The sequence below is a fragment of the Solanum stenotomum genome, chromosome 11 (genome assembly GCF_019186545.1).
Source record: "Solanum stenotomum isolate F172 chromosome 11, ASM1918654v1, whole genome shotgun sequence".
Taxonomy (NCBI): domain Eukaryota; kingdom Viridiplantae; phylum Streptophyta; class Magnoliopsida; order Solanales; family Solanaceae; genus Solanum; species Solanum stenotomum.
In genome coordinates, this window is record NC_064292.1 from 7,232,857 (window position 1) to 7,253,736 (window position 20,880).

Sequence of the window (20,880 nt, forward strand, 5' to 3'; positions counted from 1 at the left end):
GATCAGAACCTAATCCACAGACTTTTTAGTTGTGGTGCTGGTGATGCCAAACCCTAACAATTCCATAAAGCAATCCCTCCCACACTCCATGCTCCTTGCTTTTGCCTACCACATCTTTCAAGACTTCCGAAACATACTGGTCCGACTAATTTAAATTCAAATCAAATAACAAGACTAAAGTCCGGACCCAACCTCCCATCTAGCAATCGCGAAGTCAGATAGGTTTAAGGTTGATCAACTGAACATTCTTCGTAAAATTTCTAATTTGCTACCGAGCCTGGCCCGCCCCGAAAAGAAAAGTAAACAAAAAATAAAGGATACATCATCACCCCCTTTTCGTGAATGGAAGGCAACCATGACACTAACCACTTACTCACTCAAAGTATTGAATTTCAAAGAAAGTAAACTACCAACAATACTAGATGAAAACAAAAATAAAAATTAGAAAACAAATTTTTGTATATTTTTATGAACAACAATAATTCTAAAAATTCATTATCACTATTTCTTCACTTTTAAAATTACTAAAAAAAATATATGGAATATAATCTCTTCACTTTTTTAAATTACTAATAATAACAATCAACCAAAGGGGCTGCAGAGAAGACTAGACTTTGTTCAAATTTGTGATCATCTTCAACTGGTGCTGGTAAATTTAGATCAAGAGACAAAACATTTCTTCTTGATTTTTCATCATGAATATGGCACGACGATGATTCTGAAAGATTGCTTGCAGTTATCATCGTCGTGGTAGGTGGTTGTCTATGTCTTCTCATGTGTCCGCCTAATGCTTGTCCTGATGAAAACTCCGATCCACAAATTGAACATTCGTGGATTTTGGTTTTGGTGTTTGAATGAGTTGTAGTACTACTAATTTTATTGAGACGCTCTTGATCATGTAAATTGTCATGACCAGCAGCAGTAGCAGTACTGTCAGTATTGATAGTGACAGATTTTTTGTCTTCCAGTATGGTTTTGGGCTTTTTGTGACTTGCTCTATGTCCACCAAGTGCTTGAAATGAGTTAAAAGTTCTATTGCAAGTTTTGCACTCATAGACAAAAAAACCAGCTTTTCCAGTTGTACTACTAGTGGCCATTTCTGCAAATTTCCTGCTGTTGATTTTCTCTTTTTTAACTTCTTGTACTTTATGGCCACATCCACTTTGTGCTAATAGAATTAAACAATTGGCCATATCTTCATCTTCCTCAGATGTGCTAGTTGTTGAAATTTGAGTAGTAGAAGTGGTTGGTGAATTGTAAAAATCACCTCCATCTCCATCTCCATCTCCACCTCCATCATTACTACCACCAGCAATCGATGAACCGGTGGTAGTAGTGATGGTTGTAGTGGTCGTCCCCGCTATGTTCAGCGGGGAGGACGGTCGCGATCGCTTAGTGCGCTTTCCTTTGAAAGCGCACGAGCGATCGGTGAAGTTTTGACAAACTTCCATGACTACAAAAACAAGGAAAGAAGGCAAAAACAAGTGACAAAGTGAAGAACAAGAAGAGTGATGAAAGAAAGAATATAAAGAGAGAGAAAGAGAAAGAGAGAGAGAGAAAGAGAGAGTGATGTTATAGCTAGTGGTTTTTGTTATATATATATATTTGTAATGAATGGTAAGAACATGGTTGGAGAGAGTCAAAATTATAATCTACCCAACTTTTAACCAAGTTAATGAACAATATTAATTATTTCTTTCCGATTCATATTATTTTTAGACTAAAGAAAAGTGTCTTTTAAGTAAATAGTAGAAGTTACTTTGGCACTTCTTGTACTTCCTTTAACTACACTTAGCCTATAGTTTAGTTTGACAAGTAACTTTTCTTCATTTTATGGTCATTTGCATTTCTGTCTCTATTTTGTGCTGGTCTTTAATTTTTATGTTTTAGTAAAAAAAAAGAACTTATGTCACACTAACATACGTTCGAGGGATAAGGATGAAAATTAAAGATCAGATCATTTGAAGGCCGTGGAATTAAATGGATATAAATTTCACATTTAAGCATTAATTAGTGAAATGCAATGTATATAGATATATATATTACCCTTTTTAATTACCAAGTTATTTATGAAGGGGTAATGTATATAGGCTTTGGAAATTGCAAGGTAAAAGTTTCTTTATATTGAAAAATTTAATGTACTAATTTGGAATATTTTTTGACTAAGTAGTAAAGGTGAAATGAATGAGTGTTATAAAGGCCAAAGGGAGTGTTTTAACTGAAAAATAAAAACAAAAAAGTATGTTAATTTGTTGGTGACTTTGAAGTTTTGGTTTCACACTCTCTTTAATGATTTATCTTTGTTTAATTTGTTGGTTTGTTATTGTTATAAATTTAATTAGAGTTAAGTAATTTGTCAACAAAACTCATGAATAATAAACACTCATCAAGCAAATAAAGCATTGCACGTTAAAGGCATGCTCCACCTCACTCACTCCATCACTTCTTAGACTCAAAGAAAACTATATATTATTCTTGATGATTATTATTACTTACTTATTCCTTTCATTGCGATTTATATGATGTACTTGACTCGATATGAAATTTAAAAGAAAAGGTCTATTTTTTTTAAAAAAAAACTTGTGATCTAACATGTGCGATAGATATTTTTATGACTATAAATCAGCTCATCGACACTACTAAAAATAGAAACTAACGACAAGCGAGTTACGTAGTCAAACAATAAAATTCACCGCTTATATTGTTGAGAGTTATATGTTAAATACGAGCGATTTAGCGACATATTAGATATTATAGCTACTTCAAATTTAAGTGAAATATAATTCATTTTGAGACAGATTAAAAAGAAAATATGTCATAAAAAGTAATATTTTTAATCAAGAAATGCAAATATGAACAAGTAAGGCAAACCACCAAGATTCGATTGGCTTTCAAGCAAACCCTTTGCCTTTTTTTGTATCTCAACAAATTAAATTCACTAAATTTAATAGTGGTACTCCACTTTTAGGCCACTCTTCTAAGTACGAAAAATTCAAGAATTTAATTTCTATGGTTATCTTTGATTTGATCTCCAACTTTTTTATAACTAGAATCATTCATTAATAATAATAAAATTGTCAAAAATAAAATAAAATACTATAGTCAAAACATGGCATATTTATAGTTTACCAATTACATAATATTAGATAGGAGGATATAAAAATTGAAGATTAAGGTGAAATGCTAGTAGGTAATTGAGTGTTATCGAGTTCCTTTTATTATAATACTAGTTATTATTATAAGTACTCTCATACTATTTTATTTTTTGATTTTTTTTACCTATCGCCTCTTTTCTGTTTCATTTATCCAGCTGTTGTTTTGTTGCTATTGTCCATTATATTGGTTTATTTATTGCTCTATTTTTTATTTTTTTTTTACAGTGCTGATTATGCGCAACTTAAGTCAAGGTCTATTAAAAATAATTTGTTTATCTAAAGAATAAAACTGCGTATACACCACTTCTCCGGCCTATTTTGAGATTGATCACCTCAAAAGCAAGTGAATTAAGATGTAATAGTCACATCAGTAAAACTAGTTACCTAGAAAATGAGATATATACAATCTTCTAGAAACATTCTAAATTACATTGTTGGTGTAAAAATTCGTTTATATTGTTATAAATTCATTTCTACTAATTTCCTCCTTTTAATGACTTTTCCAATATTATACTATATAGAGCTAGGTAAAATAGCTTTTAATTCTCCTACAAAATGGGGGAAAAGAAGATAATTAATAGTAATTAATAACGTGCACTTCAGTATGTGGTGGCCATGTCGAGTGAGATTATTGTAGTAGTGTTATTTTAAAGGAAATCCGTTCAAAATCAAATCATAATCTCATAATCGATTATTTAAATTAAAAAAATATTATCGTATTGTATTATTGTTAATATTGGGTTATTATTGATTAGTGGTTGATTTGAATGTAATTTAAAATTTTATAATCAACCGATGGACGAACATAAATCCTTCTTCGCATTTTTTTTAAAAAATATTAGATTAATCGATAATTCAACAATTAATTAACGAATAAACTTTAAAATGATCGATTAAAACAATCAATATCTTATTAATTTAATAACAATGTTATATAAACATTGATAATCGATAAATCAAATTGCTAAAGTGCAAAAATTGAACTGAATATGGATTAATTATGGGTGATCTCACTTTTGTCTAATGGCATGTTTGCTTCCTTTTCTTTGATCCCCGTTTGGTACAATGCTTTATTTTGTTTTTATTTATTAGTTCACACTTATAATCATATCATAAAATAATAAAAAAGTCTTTTTTATATTTGTTGCCCAGTTATTTTTATTCACCATTAGTATAGCCTTTTAATAATATATTATTGTCCGTTTTCTTTTACTAATTCAATATTATTAATTAATTATGCACTCTTTTAAAGAAATCACCATGAAATGTGTATTATTTTATTAAATAATTATACTTTTGCAAATTTAAATTTTACTAATGGGGTTTTAATAAGTTTGAAAAATAATCACTTAATGATTAATTATGGGAATAGTGGTAAGTCATCTTCCTAGCAACTATCTTATTCTTCATTTAAAAAAAATATAATTTATTATTATTTTTTTCTTCAACTATTGCATTATTTTTTGTTATTCACTATTTTTCTTCATTATTATCATGTCTTCTTTACTATTGTATTTTCTTTTCCTACTGTTTTTTATATGCATTAAGTGAGTCGAGCATCCATCAAAAATAATTTTTCTACCTTCACAAAATAAGAATAAAACTATATATCCAACACTCACTCTCCATATCAGACTCCACTTATGAGATTACGCTAAATATATTATTATTTTATGTTTGTAATAGTAAGTCATCCCACGATGAAATATGAGGAGAGAAAGAACAATAAGAAAAAAAGTCATAAAAAGGAATCAAAATGATTTAAAAGAATATGTCTACAAGATCATTAGATCCAAATTTAGCATCTCTTTACATGCCATTTTATTCTTTAAATTAGCCATCACTATGATGTCTTTTTCTTTATTCCCACTCCAATTGGACCTTGTTATTTCAATCTTAATCTAATTATTTACAAGAAAATAAACCAATTAGATTTGTAATTAACAAAAATGGAGTCAACTCTTTGAAAGGTAGTAATATATTTGCGATAATAGAGAATACTGTGTCTAAATAAACAAAAAAAAATCTTATCATTTAGCAATAGTTAAGTTTTAGTAAGCGACCGATATGAGTTAGATGCACTGGTGAGAGTGTTTCACCCTTAAGCAGAGGTCTCAGGTTCGAGCCTTGGGTATGGAGAAAATTCTGTTGGGAGCGCCACCCTCTGAATGGGCCCTGCAGAGCGCGATCTGGATTTAGTCGGAGCTCCAATGTGAGCTCCGGACGGTGAGAAACAAAAAAAAATAGTTTTAATAAGTGAATACACAAACAACAAAGATATATGTCTAATATTTATTGATTTAATATAAATACTCGATACAAAGCACATAACAACTTTGTAGAATTTTTATACAATCACCACAGCCACAGCTTATGTCAATTAATTTATTGTTGATTTTTTTAAGAAATGCCACAAAGAATAGAACTTAGAGTTTCGTGTTTGAATAAAAAAGAAGTTAAGTGAGTTATATTATTGGAATTTTTTCGAAAAAAACTAATCCAGGAAAATATCTAAGTAGTATTAAAAAATATCATTTTTTTAGACCGATTAAAACCAAAAAAATATCTGAAGGTCCGTCCTTCTTATGAGTTCTAAATTTATGTTATATTTGTATAGTGCATAAATTTTTTGTATCACGTTGAATTGTCACGTAGAATATATATTTATCTACCTGTTTAACTTTATATAAATTTATGTATTTANCTTTTTTTATATATAAAAAAACTAATCAAGGAAAATATCTAAGTAGTATTAAAAAATATCAATTTTTTAGACCGATTAAAACCAAAAAAATATCTGAAGGTCCGTCCTTCTTATGAGTTCTAAATTTATGTTATATTTGTATAGTGCATAAATTTTTTGTATCACGCTGAATCATCACGTAGAATATATATTTATCTACATGTTTAACTTTATATAAATTTATGTATTTATTTATACATTTTTAAAATTGAAAAATGTAATATTAACTAAAATTAAATTAAAAGACATTTATATATTATACGTAAAAAAAAAATACAAACACATGAAAATAAAAGAAAAAAAGTGAAGGTAATAAAGTAAAATAAAGGAGTTTTAAGAATAGGTGGCAAAAAATAAAGAAAGTTGTAAGGTGCAGGGGATAATATTGTGAGGCTTGCTGACGCTAGAAATCCGACTAAAACTCATATTTTTGTACGTAGTTTATAAATATATAAAAAAATTAAAGATTTTATGCGCATTTTCTAGTCAAATTTAAACTGTTTGATTCTCAAAAAATGAAAAGTGTCACATAAATTGAGATAGAAAGTAATTTTTTTTTCTCGTTGTCATAAGTATGATTTATTGTCCGGTGTTCAACATTCCTAATTTGAATTTAATTAATTCGAATTCATTTTATAAAATTTCATTTGGAAGGTAAAAAGCTAGTTTCTACCAAAAATAATTTTGATATATAGAAGTCGAGTTTGAAAACTCTGATTAAAATTATTTTAAAAATACATATACATATATATTCCAGTCATGAATTTCAATATTATTGTCTATCATTAATTAATCTTGTGTATATTCTTAATGAGAGCCAAACCCTCTATAGCTAGCGCAGACTTGCATATATTTTTTTTATTTCTTAAAATTATGCAATTGTGTCATTTAATTATTATTGTACCTTATATTTTATAAAAAAATAATATTAGAAACCACACCCAAATCAATTTGCTAAAATGGTAGGCTACATTAGCACCCTTGGGCCAAGAACTGAATATTAATAAATTACAGTTCAGTCCATTAAAGCTTATGCTATATGCGAGATTTGAAAAAGAGTCGGACCACAGAAATTTATTGTATGCAATTTTATATCTTGTATTTATAATACAAATAACTATTTTCACGACTTGAACTTATAATCTCCTCGTCACATGACAACAATTTTACTAATTACATCAAGAATCCTCTTTCATATTTCAAAATACTAATATTAATATAATACTATATGAGCGCTCTTGACTAAAATTCATCTCCAACACAAATATCATATTCATTTGAATTTTACCGTGGAACATAAATTTATTATTCATAAAGATTCATTAAATTTGTACTAATAAATAATAGGCCTGAATCCATAATTCTAAAATTATTTCAATGCTAATAAAAGTTGTACGGTAAATTTAAATCTCAAATTTATCTAGACTTTGAGTTTGTGAAATTTATAATCGCAATTTCTACTCAAATTCACAGACCACACAGGCCAAAAGTTAATATATATAATCTAATTTTGAACTTTTTAACATTGAATTCACAACATTTAAATTCTGAACCTGTCTTAACTTGGAGCAAGTAATAATTTCTATACAAGTTGCAAAAAGCAAGGAAGCAACTCAAATAACAAACATATAGAACACTCTTTCTAGTCTAGTTGCCAAGTAAAGTACTTTTTCCAACTTGGGTTGAGTGTGATTAAGCTATAGGACATCATCAAGAAAAGTATATAACCATTAATAATAATAATAAAAAGTTGCAAGAAAGGGAATGCTTCAAAGTGTAGTATTTTATGTAACTATCTATTGTATCCTTTTTCTTTTATTTGTTGTTTACTATTACTATTTCTATACAATTTAAAGTAATCTTTTTTATTCTTTTTAAATATTTTATCTGAATTCATGAATATTTGAAAGGGTTATATGTTACTCAAGCATTCACGTAATACATAAACGTATTCTTTAAATTTGATTTTAGTTGATATTTACGTCTTTCAATTTTGAGTGCTTGTACAAAGTTGAACAGGTACACATATATAATTCTAATGACATATACAAATCAATTAGAGTGTATCTCACGCAAATTAACACGTATGTCTACTTATGTATCAATAACGATACATAATCTACTAGATCCAAATATTTAATCTACTAGATCGGTTTTATTAATATGGTAGTACTCCATAAGCAAAGTTATAATGATTTAAATATATTGACACATTAATATGGTTGGTCCATAGTTGACTATAGAGATATATGACTACCCAATATGTAACGCACTAATTTTAGAAAAAAACTATTACTCTTTAAATTCCCTAATTTTGTTTTTTGATACTTCTTATATCACCGGCCAGATCTTTCATACAAAAATTAATATATTGATAAAAATAATTTGGTACGTTGCATAATCTAAACTTATATATATTACGTCACTTGACTTATAGTAAAGTATGTGTCACATTACCTAACTCGTAATAAGATACGTGTCACGTTTTTAGTGAGCGATCTATTTTCATATACTTGTAAATATTCCATTATATCTTTATCGTTTGACCACCAAAACATAGTCTCAAATATCCATGATAGATAATACCTATCTTTTTTTCATACTTGTTGATTTTATTATTAAAAATTCCCTACTTTTGTCAAAAATAAAAAAAATTAAATATAACGTGAATTAATAAAATTCCCATAAAAAAAAATTAATTCTTCCTATATATATCACATCTGTTACTTTTTCATGTAATTTGTTGCACTAATTAATCGTAGATTTTACTCTATTTCCTATTACGCAAAGAGGTTAATCTCTTTATAAGTTACTAGAAATTATGCAAATTGTTTTCGAAGTGTTGATTCAGCAATTAGGAAACGGATCGGAGAGTATTTTTGGATTGATTTAGCACAACGACATGAATCAGAGCGTGTCAATAATTCAGCGTGATGAGTATGAAGATTTTTGGTGGAATGATGCAAGTGGCTCGGTTTGCTATTTTTACAATGACAAATGTAACTTAGAGACACACACGCATAAGGAGAAGCTAGACATATTCTACATATAAGGTATATACATATTCTTATTAGTGTGAGGTTTTTACGAAGGATTCGTACATATTTAATTCAAGACGAATAATATTACATCATATTAAAATTTTCTTTAAATTAATTAATTGAGCCCAACAATTACTCTAATGAAAAAAATTGTCCATAATTAATATCACTTTCTATAAAGTATTTCTTCAAGTTCATTTCACCCCATATACACATTTAAGAGTCAATATTACAGGTTTTAAATTTACTTTTAAAAAATTCTTGCTTATAACAGTTTAATTACGGGTTATAACATATCACTAATTATTTATAAATTAATTAAATATTACTTTATTAAATAAGTAATTTTTTGTAATTTTATATTATTATTTAAATAAAGAATACCCCATAATTATCTCTTACACAATTATAGAAATTTTACATTGATTACACTTCCTTATTTAATGTTATGCTCATAACCTCCCATTAGTCAATCCCACCACCCTTCCCCCACACATATCCAACTATACACGCTATTACTCCACTTTCACCTTCTTCTCTCCCATTTTTCTCACCAGCCAACTACACCAACATTCAATCTTTCGTCCAAATTTTTTTTTCCAACAAAATTATATCTAAAAAACCCATTGAAACACCTCAAAAGAGTCCCAGATTGGGTGAAATTGTTGAAAATCTGGCGAATATTCAAAATCTGGCGACGAATGGTTCATCTAAGTTGAAGGAGCGACAAAGAGAGAAAAAATGAAGAAAAAAAAGGTCACCCCTGCAAATCAAAAGGGGAAAATTGTTGAAACTCCTTCTGATTCCGATTTTGATTTTGTTACTGAAATCAAAAAGAAAAAACGAAAAAAAAATGTAGAAGTTGGAGCATCTTCAAAACCATCAACAAGAAGAACAACAAATTTTTTTTTTTTTTAACTTTTGGACAATTTTTTTGTGTTTAAGTATTTGATGATACATAATATCATATGTTTTCTTTCAGGCAGATACCGTTTACATATGAATTACTGATGGCCTATTACAATTTCAAGATACTACTTTGAAAATATTAGTGTGTTTCCAAACTGTACATTTATTGGATGAAATCTGATTAATATGTGTATGACTACGCTTAAATGTTTTGATTTTAAAAATTTTATGAATTGTGATATAATAATGGTATACAAATGGTATGAATTGCGTTTTAACATTGGTGTGATTGTCTATTAACTATGTTTATGGTATAAATTATTAAATTGGTATGAAAATGATATGATTTGTCAAACTACTGATTTTTTCTAAAAAAAATCACATTATGCTTACTTTATATTCTAAACATGTTTTTGGATGAAACATGTATGAAATCTGATTAATACGTGTATGCCTATGAGTTTAATATTTTATTGTTGGATATTGTATGAATTGTGATATAATATTGATATACAAATGGTATAAATTGTGTGATTATATGAATTTATCAATTTTTATACATGTTGTTTGGATAAAACGTGTATGAAATTTTGATTAATACGTGTATGACACTAACTAAAGTTAGTGTGGGAATGAAACACTAATTGCAATTTGTTTTAAATTTATTTATAGTAGGACACCAGTTGAAAACCAAATTAATATTCATGTAAACTTACATTAAATTAAATACTCAGGATACCATAATTACCTTTTATAATTATCACTAATATTTACACTATCTTATGTATTAAATTGGAATAAATTTTATTTTTAACAGTATGCAATCTGTATGATTAATGAATGAACAATGTATAATGAATGAACGGTATACTAAACACTAAGTTTATAATGCACTTCAAATCAATTATGTTTCATATCAAAACAAAACATTAATCTAAACGACAAAATAAAATAAAAATTATATATAGTCTAAACAAATAAACAATCATTAGTTTTGCACAGGATAATTTGAACATGCTTCATGTTGTGGCCAACTTGACAACATCTACTGCAAGTAACTTTGGACCTTTTGAATTTCACATCAGCAACCCTCTTTCATATATAATTCATTTCATTTGAAAATCAACATAATTCTCTGTTTCATTCAAAAAAAAAAAAACAATTAGTCTAACATTATACAAATCAATTAGAAATATGTTAAATAGTATTAACTTTTCATTTCAAAGACAATACAAATTTCATCCATAAAAATCATTATACTAACAACAAAATTATACACATTCATCATTATATTTTCATACAAATATCATTCAGACAGTACATTACAAAACAAATTTCATACAAAACATAATATTTCACATTTAATATTCACTTACTACACATTTCATACAACAATCATCATTCATACCAAATTTATACATTTTCATACTCATTTAATAAACATTTCATACAAAACGATTATTCATTCAAACTATATACATTTCTCGTCCCAAATAATTAATTACTGTCNACAGTACATTACAAAACAAATTTCATACAAAACATAATATTTCACATTTAATATTCACTTAATACACATTTCATACAACAATCATCATTCATACCAAATTTATACATTTTCATACTCATTTAATAAACATTTCATACAAAACGATTATTCATTCAAACTATATACATTTCTCGTCCCAAATAATTAATTACTGTCACCCAACTTTATACAGAAATGACAAAACTAATATAAACTCAACAATTTCACATTTAATACCAACTTAAAACACTTGTAATACACTTCGTCAAGAATTTCAATTTTTTTTTACATATTTCTTAACACACTTTTCATACATAATTCATTCGACTTATACCATCAAATTCATTATCAAATAAAATAAATTTTCATAAATTTGTCAACATTATCATTAAATTATTTTTACAGAATAATTAACACACTTTCATACAAATTTCATTTAATTTATTCTATCAAATTTATTCATAAAATCACATTAAATTTATAATTTCACAAAACAATAACCGTATACAAAATAAACAAATAAACAAAAAGAACACTAAATTTTTTACATTTCACAACAGTAAACATAGTATGATATCAACAGTTAACAAAATATGACTCCACCTTCAATTAATCGACCGTTTGATCATTTTTGTTTCATTTCGCTATCATTCTAAAACAAACATTAAACAATAATAATACTAACCCGAAGGATCCCATCTTTCACCATGTTTGATTAAAATTGATATGTAGTTGTCCATCACATTAAAATCAAGAATTTTCAAAGATGAAAAAAACTTCAATTACTTGAATGTGGGATTTTTTTTTTGTTGAAAATTGAAGAGAGAAACGTTGAATTTTTTTGTTGCAAATTGAAGAGAGAGAAACGTTGAAAAAAGAAGAAGATAAAATCTGAATTTTTATTTGATTTTAACTGATTTGAGTGAATTAAGGATACTAAATAATCTTAATTAGCTTAAATCTCTTAATTCGTGCTATTTATTAATTATCTACAAAAGAATGATATGATCTGATTTTTTAATTTATCTTAACTGATTTTGAGTGAATTAAGGATAAAAAATATTGTTAATTTGTTTGAATCCCATGCTAATCATTAATTATCTACAATAAATTCAAACTAAATTACAGGCCACACTTTCAGTTTTTTACTTTATTATCAATAATTTCGTTTTTTTTTTAATTTTCATTTTTTTAAAAAACTTTTTTTGAATTAATAAAAACATTTCTTTTATTTGTGAATTTGTTATAACCTGAAATTTTTAATGCTATATTTTAAAGGTCTAAATCTACTGCTATAGCCTGAAAATAATACTATAATATATGTCATATATGAAATTTACACTTTATAATTAGTAACTATGAATGTGCCAATTTCAAATTAAAAATCATATATAATAGTGAATCTACTTTTCAAGTATAGACGCTTTGCTTAATTTGGAAGCTTTTAAATTTGAAACACAGGTTCTTGGCTTAAAAAATCTAAGCATCTCTTAGACTTACTTTTGAATTATTAAGTGAATAAAAACAATATATTACCCCACAAAAATAATTAAACAAGATATTAATCGTGATTTAACCAACACATGGGGGAATTTGAGCCTCCTTATATTCCTAGTGTCTCAGTTTATGTGATAGTATTTAATTGGACAAAAAGTTTTTAAGAAATAAATTAAAATGTGTGATATAACACACATGCTTATAAATTCATCGATAATCTCTTAAACATGTCAGTTGATTTATCCAACACATGGGGGAATTTGAGCCTCCTTATATTCCCAGTGTCTCAGTTTATGTGACATTATTTAATTGGACAAAAAAATTTTAAGAAATAAATTAAAATGTGTGATATAACACACATACTTATAAATTCATCGATAATCTCTTAAACTTGTCAGTAAATTTCATTTAAACACTTAAAATTACAAATTATTTTAGCCAAGCATCTGAACACATAATAAAGTATTTCTATTAGACATTTTTAGCTAAAATTTTAATTTTTTTTTGTTTACGCGTGTTTTCAAGTGTGTATTAAATGGTTAAATTAATCACATAAATATTTAATTATGTACATCAGCCTCAATTGAAATGAGCTTGAAGTTTTACTTGTTCGTATTACTCTATCTATAGAGTTCGAGCTAGAGGTAGTTGGTGTTAATGGTGAATGAAACCTTAGTGCTATGAGTTCAGCCAAATCCAGTAATTTCAACATAAAATATTGATATGTAGATGAAAACTAATAAATTTCAATAAATATTAAATTCCGAACTTGCTATTTTTAAAAATATACTAATTAATTAATTCAGGAAATTTTAACAAAAGTTGAAGTGAAGCTATTATATATATTGTTTTGGCAGTACAATATTTTTTTCCTTCCTGCAATCATTGATTCATTTGCTAAACCAAACCTCTTAGAAATGCTAATTTCCTTATTAAAACCTGAATTACTCATAATTGCATATATAATTTAACAGTTAAGATTGGCAGAAAACTTACTGCTACTCTGATGTAAAATGCCACCTAATTAGTAAATAATGCTTCTTGCTTTCACATAAAACTTCGCCAAAATCAATCAGAGATTTCAGGTTCGAGCCTTAAAAATGAAAATGAAAATCTAGTTAGACTGCACATCTCCCACGATGAATCTTACATGTAACGAATCTATACTAATCGATATCCTAAAATATGTACCAGACATCAAGTAGAAAATCAAATAAAACATTGGTTAGCTCATGACTATATATTGAAGACGTAAATGAACAACAACCTAACTTGAATGATCCTTACAAATGGGGTCCATGTAGGATGGAATGTACGCAAACTTTACCCATATCTTTACAAAGTAGCGAAATTATTTCTGAAAGACCCTCGACTCAAGATAAGTGATAAACTAAATCTTAATCACGAACAAATTGTTGTTTCAAATAGACCCTCATCTCAAGGGAGACTATACCTGACAGGAGTGCAAAATCCAAGACAACACTTAGTTAATTGAGCGTCACTTTTGATAGCCAAAACACAAAGGATAGTAAAATAGATGACTCCAATTACAGTTTTGAAGCAAAAAAGTGCTGCAGTACATTTGGCAAGCAAGTGTACATACAAGTTCAAATTTAGTTCATCAAGAATTTCTCAGTACACATTCATGTAGAGATTTATTGGCAACCCGGAGAGGAGGGTAAAAACGTTCACTCATTATAATTCCGACAAAAGAGCTGTTGCTGCTGCTGCATTTACTTCATATTGGAGTCAAACCAACCACACCTGCATAGGAAGAATTCGCGATGAACATAAGTGAAAAGGTAGTTTTGTAAATAGCATGTAAGAAATCCGACCAAGGATCAATATAAAGTAGGAAAAGAAAGTATAAAGAGAAACATGCCCGGCATTTTAAGAAATCCAAAGTAGAGGAAAGATCTCAACTTGAACGAAATTACAAGTCAAAGTGGAGAAGTCACATAGCTATGATACTTCTAATGAACTTGTAATCGAGTCTTCCTCTCGACATATCGAAGTCAGACAAACCATATACCTTCAGAGTCCATTTCTAACAGTTATCAGTGTAAAAGCAATGATATTCAGAAGTCTATACGTAGACCAATAACAAGTAAACCCTAAATAAATCTGTCTCGGGGAATGGAGATGAACTACTCAGCGAGAAAAGAAAGGCATGTTTTCAGGAGCTGGCACCTGGTGGATGGCAGGCAGAATGGTATAGGATGTTGGAGTTGGAGCTAGCTTCAAACGTCACTCTTTTTTATAACAAACTTGAAAAGGTCTCTCTTTTGAGTGCTTTGTTAAACCTCACACAAATGGCACATGAATTTTGAACCTTCATGAAAAACAGATCTTACATATGGTGCAATCAAGGCACTCTAAACTCCTCAATCAATATCAACAAGATGTCGTGACCGCTTAGGCTTGGTTTACTTTGGTTTGAATGTAAACTAAAATAAGCGGCGTTTATTCAAACAATGGGAGCCGAAGGTTTCCTTGTTTAGTAGTACGAAAGTAGTTCTACTATTAAGATGTTTAATATTAATAATAAATATATAGCCAATATTGTACACACACACTCTCTCTGGAAACTGAAACATGAATTGTAAAGTCCTGGTCTACTATAGTTAGCCTCACAATGTGCATGATCTAGTATAGGGTGCACAATACTTCACAGTGAAAGCAACTACAAATATATGTAAAAAAAAATATCCTAGCTATCAACGGTTGATTTGAAGCTCTCTGGAGGAATCAAAATAGCTGCAGAGGATCAGTTTGCAAAACCTACTTCTATACTGTATCTCACATTCAGTGATGTTTTCATTTGGTCACCAAAAGGTCTAATTAGTCATAGTTTCCTTCTATTCCACCTTGAGGTCAGGTATGTTTCCTGAAATAACTTTTACGAGCTGCATCTGTAGTGACCAACTTTGTTTTTTGTTTTGTTTTTTTTTGACAAGGGAAACCCACCGCCACTACCCTTTGGGTGCGCACATGGTAAACCACCCACCACCACCACCCGCTCCTTGCAATAGCTAGCAAACCACACAAGAGAGGTAACCCGCACTAGGCAAGCCTGGTGCGACGAGCTCGACCCAGAAGGCAAACCCCTTGCTTTCACTGGCAAGGGGTTCGAACTTGAGACCTCCAACATGGAAGTCCCAAGCCCAAACTGCTGGGCTACCCCGAAGGATGACCAATTGTGTTTTATTGGCTGATATTTTTTGACATATGCGCGAGCACACACACATGTATATACAAATAAAAATAAACATAAAATATTGAAGACAAGTTGCAAGATAAGAAGCCATAGAAGTAGTAGTTTCTTCATAGAAACAGGTATACAGTATACTCTGATTCTGACCACATTAACTAGAAATGAAGAATACCCTCCACAAACTACAAATACATAAAACAGAGATGTTTGTGTACCAGGAGGGAAGATAAGGACAAGGGTTGAATAGGTTCCACAGGGAAGTGCAAATGTTTTTCTATTTTAAAACTGACTTGGGCCGACCTTAACTTGGCACTCTTCCAAAGTGCAATGGAAATCACCAGCATAAGCCATGAGCCTTATTGATCACTCATTGACCCCTTCCAGGGAAGTGCAAATGTTAACGACACTGTTGGAGTTCATCTATTAAATGTAAACTTAATATTTTAATTTTACACAATTCATGTGCAACTTCAGCTTACCAAGGACATGACCTTAGATAGGAGATTATGGAGGACACAGATATTGTAGTTAGATGAGTGTTGTCTTGCTTATCCTTCCTTACTAGTAGTCATAGTATTACTCTAGTAGTTTCTTGTTTCTTCGATTTCTGTTACTAGTCATTATCCCTTGTACTTTGATTATTATATTACATAGCTGTAGTTACTATCCTTTTTCAGAATGCTTTGTCATGCCTTGTTTAGTATTTTGCCTTGATTTCTTCACTCATGTTATTTTCTTAAGCTGAAGCCTGAAGGTCTATTGGAAACAACATATCTACCTCCCAAGGTAGGGTTAAGGTCTGCGTACACACTACCCTCCGAAGACCCCACTTGTGGGATTCTATTGGGTATGTTGTTAGATAATTCCTGTGTGTTGTTGTATATTTGAATATATATATAATTGCTGCTAAGCTGAAAACGGAGAGAGAAGCAAACTAGCTATATGCAGAAGGATATCAACCAAACAAAATGCACCACATATTCAATGAAAATCTGCCAGGAGGACCCTTTTACTTTTGGTTGTCTTACACACCAAATTGTTTTTACTAGTCAGGCTAATTTAGAAAAAGAAAGAAGCATAATCACCCAAAGCAGGTCAAAACAGGCTGCCTCTTCGAAAGGAAGTCTTAGCATGCATCTTGTTTCTTTTTGCAAAATGAACATTCGTTTCCTAGCCCAATAAAGTTCTAGACATTGAACACTGTCAAAGTTTTAGTCAAGGAACACTTGCAAAACGAGCTCTTAAGACTATTAACCATTATAAACACTATGCAACTAGGGGTTAAAACAATACCAGGCTAAGTTCTACTAATTTTAGCTTTGCCTTTTTATTTCATAGGTTAGTAGATAGCAGTGTGGTGTCTTGCAGTCCGTTAATATTAGAAACTGTAGTATTACTCCCGTATTTTCTTGTCCTTAGATTTCTGTTACTATTTGTTGATTCCTTGTACCTCGATTATGGTATTGTTTTGTTGTAGTTTCTGTTGTGTTACTATCTATTGTTTTGTTATTATCTGATGTTTCTTGTAATTCCGTTACTTCTTTTCCTGAACTGCTTTGGACTGTTTTTCCTTGAGCCGAGGCCTATCGGAAAAAGCCTCTCTACCTCTGAGGTAGGGATAGAAATAAGGTCTGTGTACACACAACCCTCCCCAGACCTCACTTTGTGGGACTACACTCTACACTGAGTATGTTATTGTTGTTGTTTTCATTTAGCAGGAATAATATCAGTCTAGAAATTATACAAGAAGGAAGAGAGAGCAGCGTGGAAAGGCGGAGAAAAGAGTGTTTCTTCTTACCACATGCCAATCGTCCACCAGCATTGCCAGTGGTAAGGCTGAGTTCATGGCCACCTACAGAGAGACCACCAAATGAGGGTTAGATGAAGGCACCACAGAGACCTCCAAAAAAATGTAAAGGTAGTATAGAATGCACCAAGTAAATTTGATACACTCGCAGAAATAACCTTTTCAAATTCACAGATTGAAATGGATCAATATACAAAATGTAGAACCTTACCCTTTCCGAGGTCATCCTGAAGCTCATGAACTACAAGTGCTCGTCCAACAACTGAGTTTGGACCAGTCAATGGTATCTAATTGGTGAACAAAAGGTAGAGTCAGTAAATTATCCTAGAACTGTAACAATAACAAACATAGAGCACATAAAGTGAGATCGAATGACGATGTCCAGACAAGGTTAATGTAACAACCTGATTATCTACAAGTGTTGCTTCAGCCACGCCTGCATACAGTAAGCACAATCAAGAATCCAGAAAGTCATCATCCATCTTAACAAACAAAAACAGAATCAAAGCGCTATGAAAGAATAGAAAACATGTACTTTACCATCGGCATTGGCCACTATGTTTCCCAGGTCACCCGCATGACGGATTTCATCTCCAGGAGCTCCATGTGTCAATTTATTGGGATTGAAATGAGCTCCTGCAGTAAAACAAAAGGGAACAAATTTCAAACTAGAACTAAAGACGTCATTTCCAACTAGCTACTAGAAGAGTTTCAACTTTTTTTAGTACATTACAAGAGGAGTTCCAAATCACCAACATTTCGATTAATTCAAACTTCAAACTAAATCAGAAGCTAACCTGTAGACATACACCCGTTTGTAGTGTCACCATATTCATGCTACAACACAATGCAACACAAGCCAAAGCATAACATTAAACAAAATTAACCAATAATTGCCACAAGAACAAGTACATAAGAAAAGCAGTACAATTCAAATTGTAGCAACCATTACTTACTAAATGAAACCCATGAAGTCCCGGAGCAAGTCCAGTTATACGAACATTAACCGTAGTTGGACCTATACAAAGAAGAAAAAGAAATAAATACTCAATACAAAAGGGTATGAAATATTCCTATAAAAGCTTACATCTTTAGGTCACAAACAAAAATTATTGTTATACAAAACCAAATAAGGACATAATGAGTAGTGACAGAAGTAACAGATAAAGATTCGGACAAATGGCGGTGAAAAATACTCTTAGAAAAGCTTATATCTTTAGGTCAGAATCCACCAATGTGACAACAGAAAAGCAAATTAGTGCATAAGGGGTGCAAATGCAAACAGATAAAGATACAGATAAAAGGGTACGAAAGTTCTTAATAAAGATTACATCAAAGGTGACAAATTATACTCAGAAAGGCTGAAGGGTGGAAAACAGAAAACAAATTAGAGCATAAAGGGTGGAAATGCAAACAGATAAAGATTCAGATATAAGAGTACGAATTATACTCAGAAAGGCTTAAATCTTTAAAGCATCTTTAGTTCATAAATGTGATAACAGAAGAGCAAATTAGAGCATAAATGTAGGAAATGCAAACAGATAAAGATTCAGATAAAAGGGTATGAAATATATTTAGAAAGGGTTACATCTTTAGTTCACAATCACAAATGTGACAACAGAAGAGAAAATTAGAGCATAAAGGATGGACAAATCAACAGATAAAGATTCAGATAAAAGGGTATGAAACATTTGTAAAAAAGATTACTTCTTAAGGTCACAATCTACGAATATGAAATAACTAAAAACAGTAAATTAGAACACAAAAGGGTGGAAAAATAAACAGATAAAGATTCAGAACAAAGGGTATGAAACATTAGTAATAAAGATTACATCTTTAGTTCACAATCCAACAAGCGGCGTCTGGGGATGGTAGTGTGTACACAAACCTTACCCCTACCTTATTAAGGTAGAGAGGGTATTTCGAACAGACTCTCAGGCCTCAGCTCAAGTAAAGCATAACAAAAATCAGTAGGAAAGTTAAAGCACAAAAGTGTGGAAATGCAAGCAGATAAAGATTCAAATAAAAGGGTATTAAACATTAGTAATAAAGATTACAACTTTAGGTCACAATCCACAAATATGACAAGAAAAAACAGCAAATTAGAACACAAAAGGGTGGAAATGCAAACAGATAAAGATTCAAACAAAAGGGTCTGAAGCCATTAGTAATAAAGATTACATCTTTAAGCCACAATCCACAAATATAACCCCAAAAACAGTAAATTAAAGCATAAACAAAGAAAAAGTAAACAACCATCATCATCTTGAGATAGAGTGACAACCCCCTCAACATTAGAGTTGCCTTTAAGGACAGCAACAGCTTTCTTAGTAGCAGCAAAAACTGTAAGGGGTTTGGGAGTATTGACAGCATAAAGGGTCAAAGATTGGCGAAAATTTGACTTAACATTGAGTGAAACACCATGAAAAGAAGAGTTAATGTTAGGGGAAGAAGAAGAAGAAGAAATTGGGTATAGGAAAGAATTGGTAGTGCTGGTTGTGGTGAAGATTGAGTGGGCGGCCATGGCTGCTGCCACAATGGTGGCTGAAAGATGAGATGGTAAATTGATAAAATGATAATGTTTAGATAGCTGAGAAACAAGATTTTATCTTTTTGAGTTTTCTTGGATTTTTTTTCTTATTAGCTTCTTGAAATTTTGTCTGTGTGCAAGATCTATGACATTTTTTTATGCTCTGAGTCTCTGACCAAAAAAAAAAAAAAGACATTTTTTATAGTAATTATTATTAAACAACTTTATGATATATATATATATATAGAGCAACTTTCACATATAGCAAATACAAAATTAATATTTGTATATTATAGCAAAGTTTGCATAATTGCGCTCCATAGCAAACATAAATATGTATATTTCGTTATACATATACAAAAGAAAGCAGTTGTATAATCTGCTTTGATATACATATACAAAAATATCAATTGTATAAAGTGAGAGAGGCGAGTGAGCGAGCGAGATCTGGGAGAG

General features: G+C 30.1%; 2 protein-coding genes and 1 pseudogene across 2 annotated transcripts; all 3 read right to left on the reverse strand.

Moving 5' to 3' along the window:
• Window positions 1-23: 23 nt before the first annotated feature.
• LOC125844503 (zinc finger protein ZAT5-like) lies at window positions 24-1,559 on the reverse strand. Its single transcript, XM_049523818.1, has one exon. It carries the CDS (start codon window positions 1,449-1,451, stop codon window positions 570-572), a length of 882 nt encoding a protein of 293 aa, XP_049379775.1. The 5' UTR covers window positions 1,452-1,559; the 3' UTR covers window positions 24-569.
• Window positions 1,560-14,462: 12,903 nt separating this feature from the next.
• On the reverse strand, window positions 14,463-20,539 carry LOC125844706 (superoxide dismutase [Cu-Zn], chloroplastic). The gene is made up of 8 exons (XM_049524035.1): window positions 20,151-20,539; window positions 18,851-18,912; window positions 18,692-18,731; window positions 18,435-18,530; window positions 18,299-18,330; window positions 18,106-18,181; window positions 17,886-17,939; window positions 14,463-14,637 (listed from the first exon to the last, which is right to left on the reverse strand). The coding sequence occupies exons 1-8, from the start codon at window positions 20,416-20,418 to the stop codon at window positions 14,612-14,614; spliced, it is 654 nt and encodes a 217-aa protein (XP_049379992.1). The 5' UTR covers window positions 20,419-20,539; the 3' UTR covers window positions 14,463-14,611.
• Window positions 16,363-16,479, reverse strand: LOC125846149 (U1 spliceosomal RNA; annotated as a pseudogene).
• Window positions 20,540-20,880: the final 341 nt, after the last annotated feature.

What these genes read in the sequence shown, in the direction of transcription:
- LOC125844503 (XM_049523818.1), bottom strand. Translation starts at nt 1,451, where the DNA reads ATGGAAGTTTGTCAAAACTTCACCGATCGCTCGTGCGCTTTCAAAGGA.
- LOC125844706 (XM_049524035.1), bottom strand. Translation starts at nt 20,418, where the DNA reads ATGGCCGCCCACTCAATCTTCACCACAACCAGCACTACCAATTCTTTC. An exon ending in GACTTCATGGGTTTCATTTA is followed by an intron (nt 18,732 to 18,850) that starts GTAAGTAATGGT and finishes ATTGTGTTGTAG; the next exon opens with CATGAATATGGTGACACTAC. An exon ending in AAACGGGTGTATGTCTACAG is followed by an intron (nt 18,531 to 18,691) that starts GTTAGCTTCTGA and finishes GTTTTACTGCAG; the next exon opens with GAGCTCATTTCAATCCCAAT.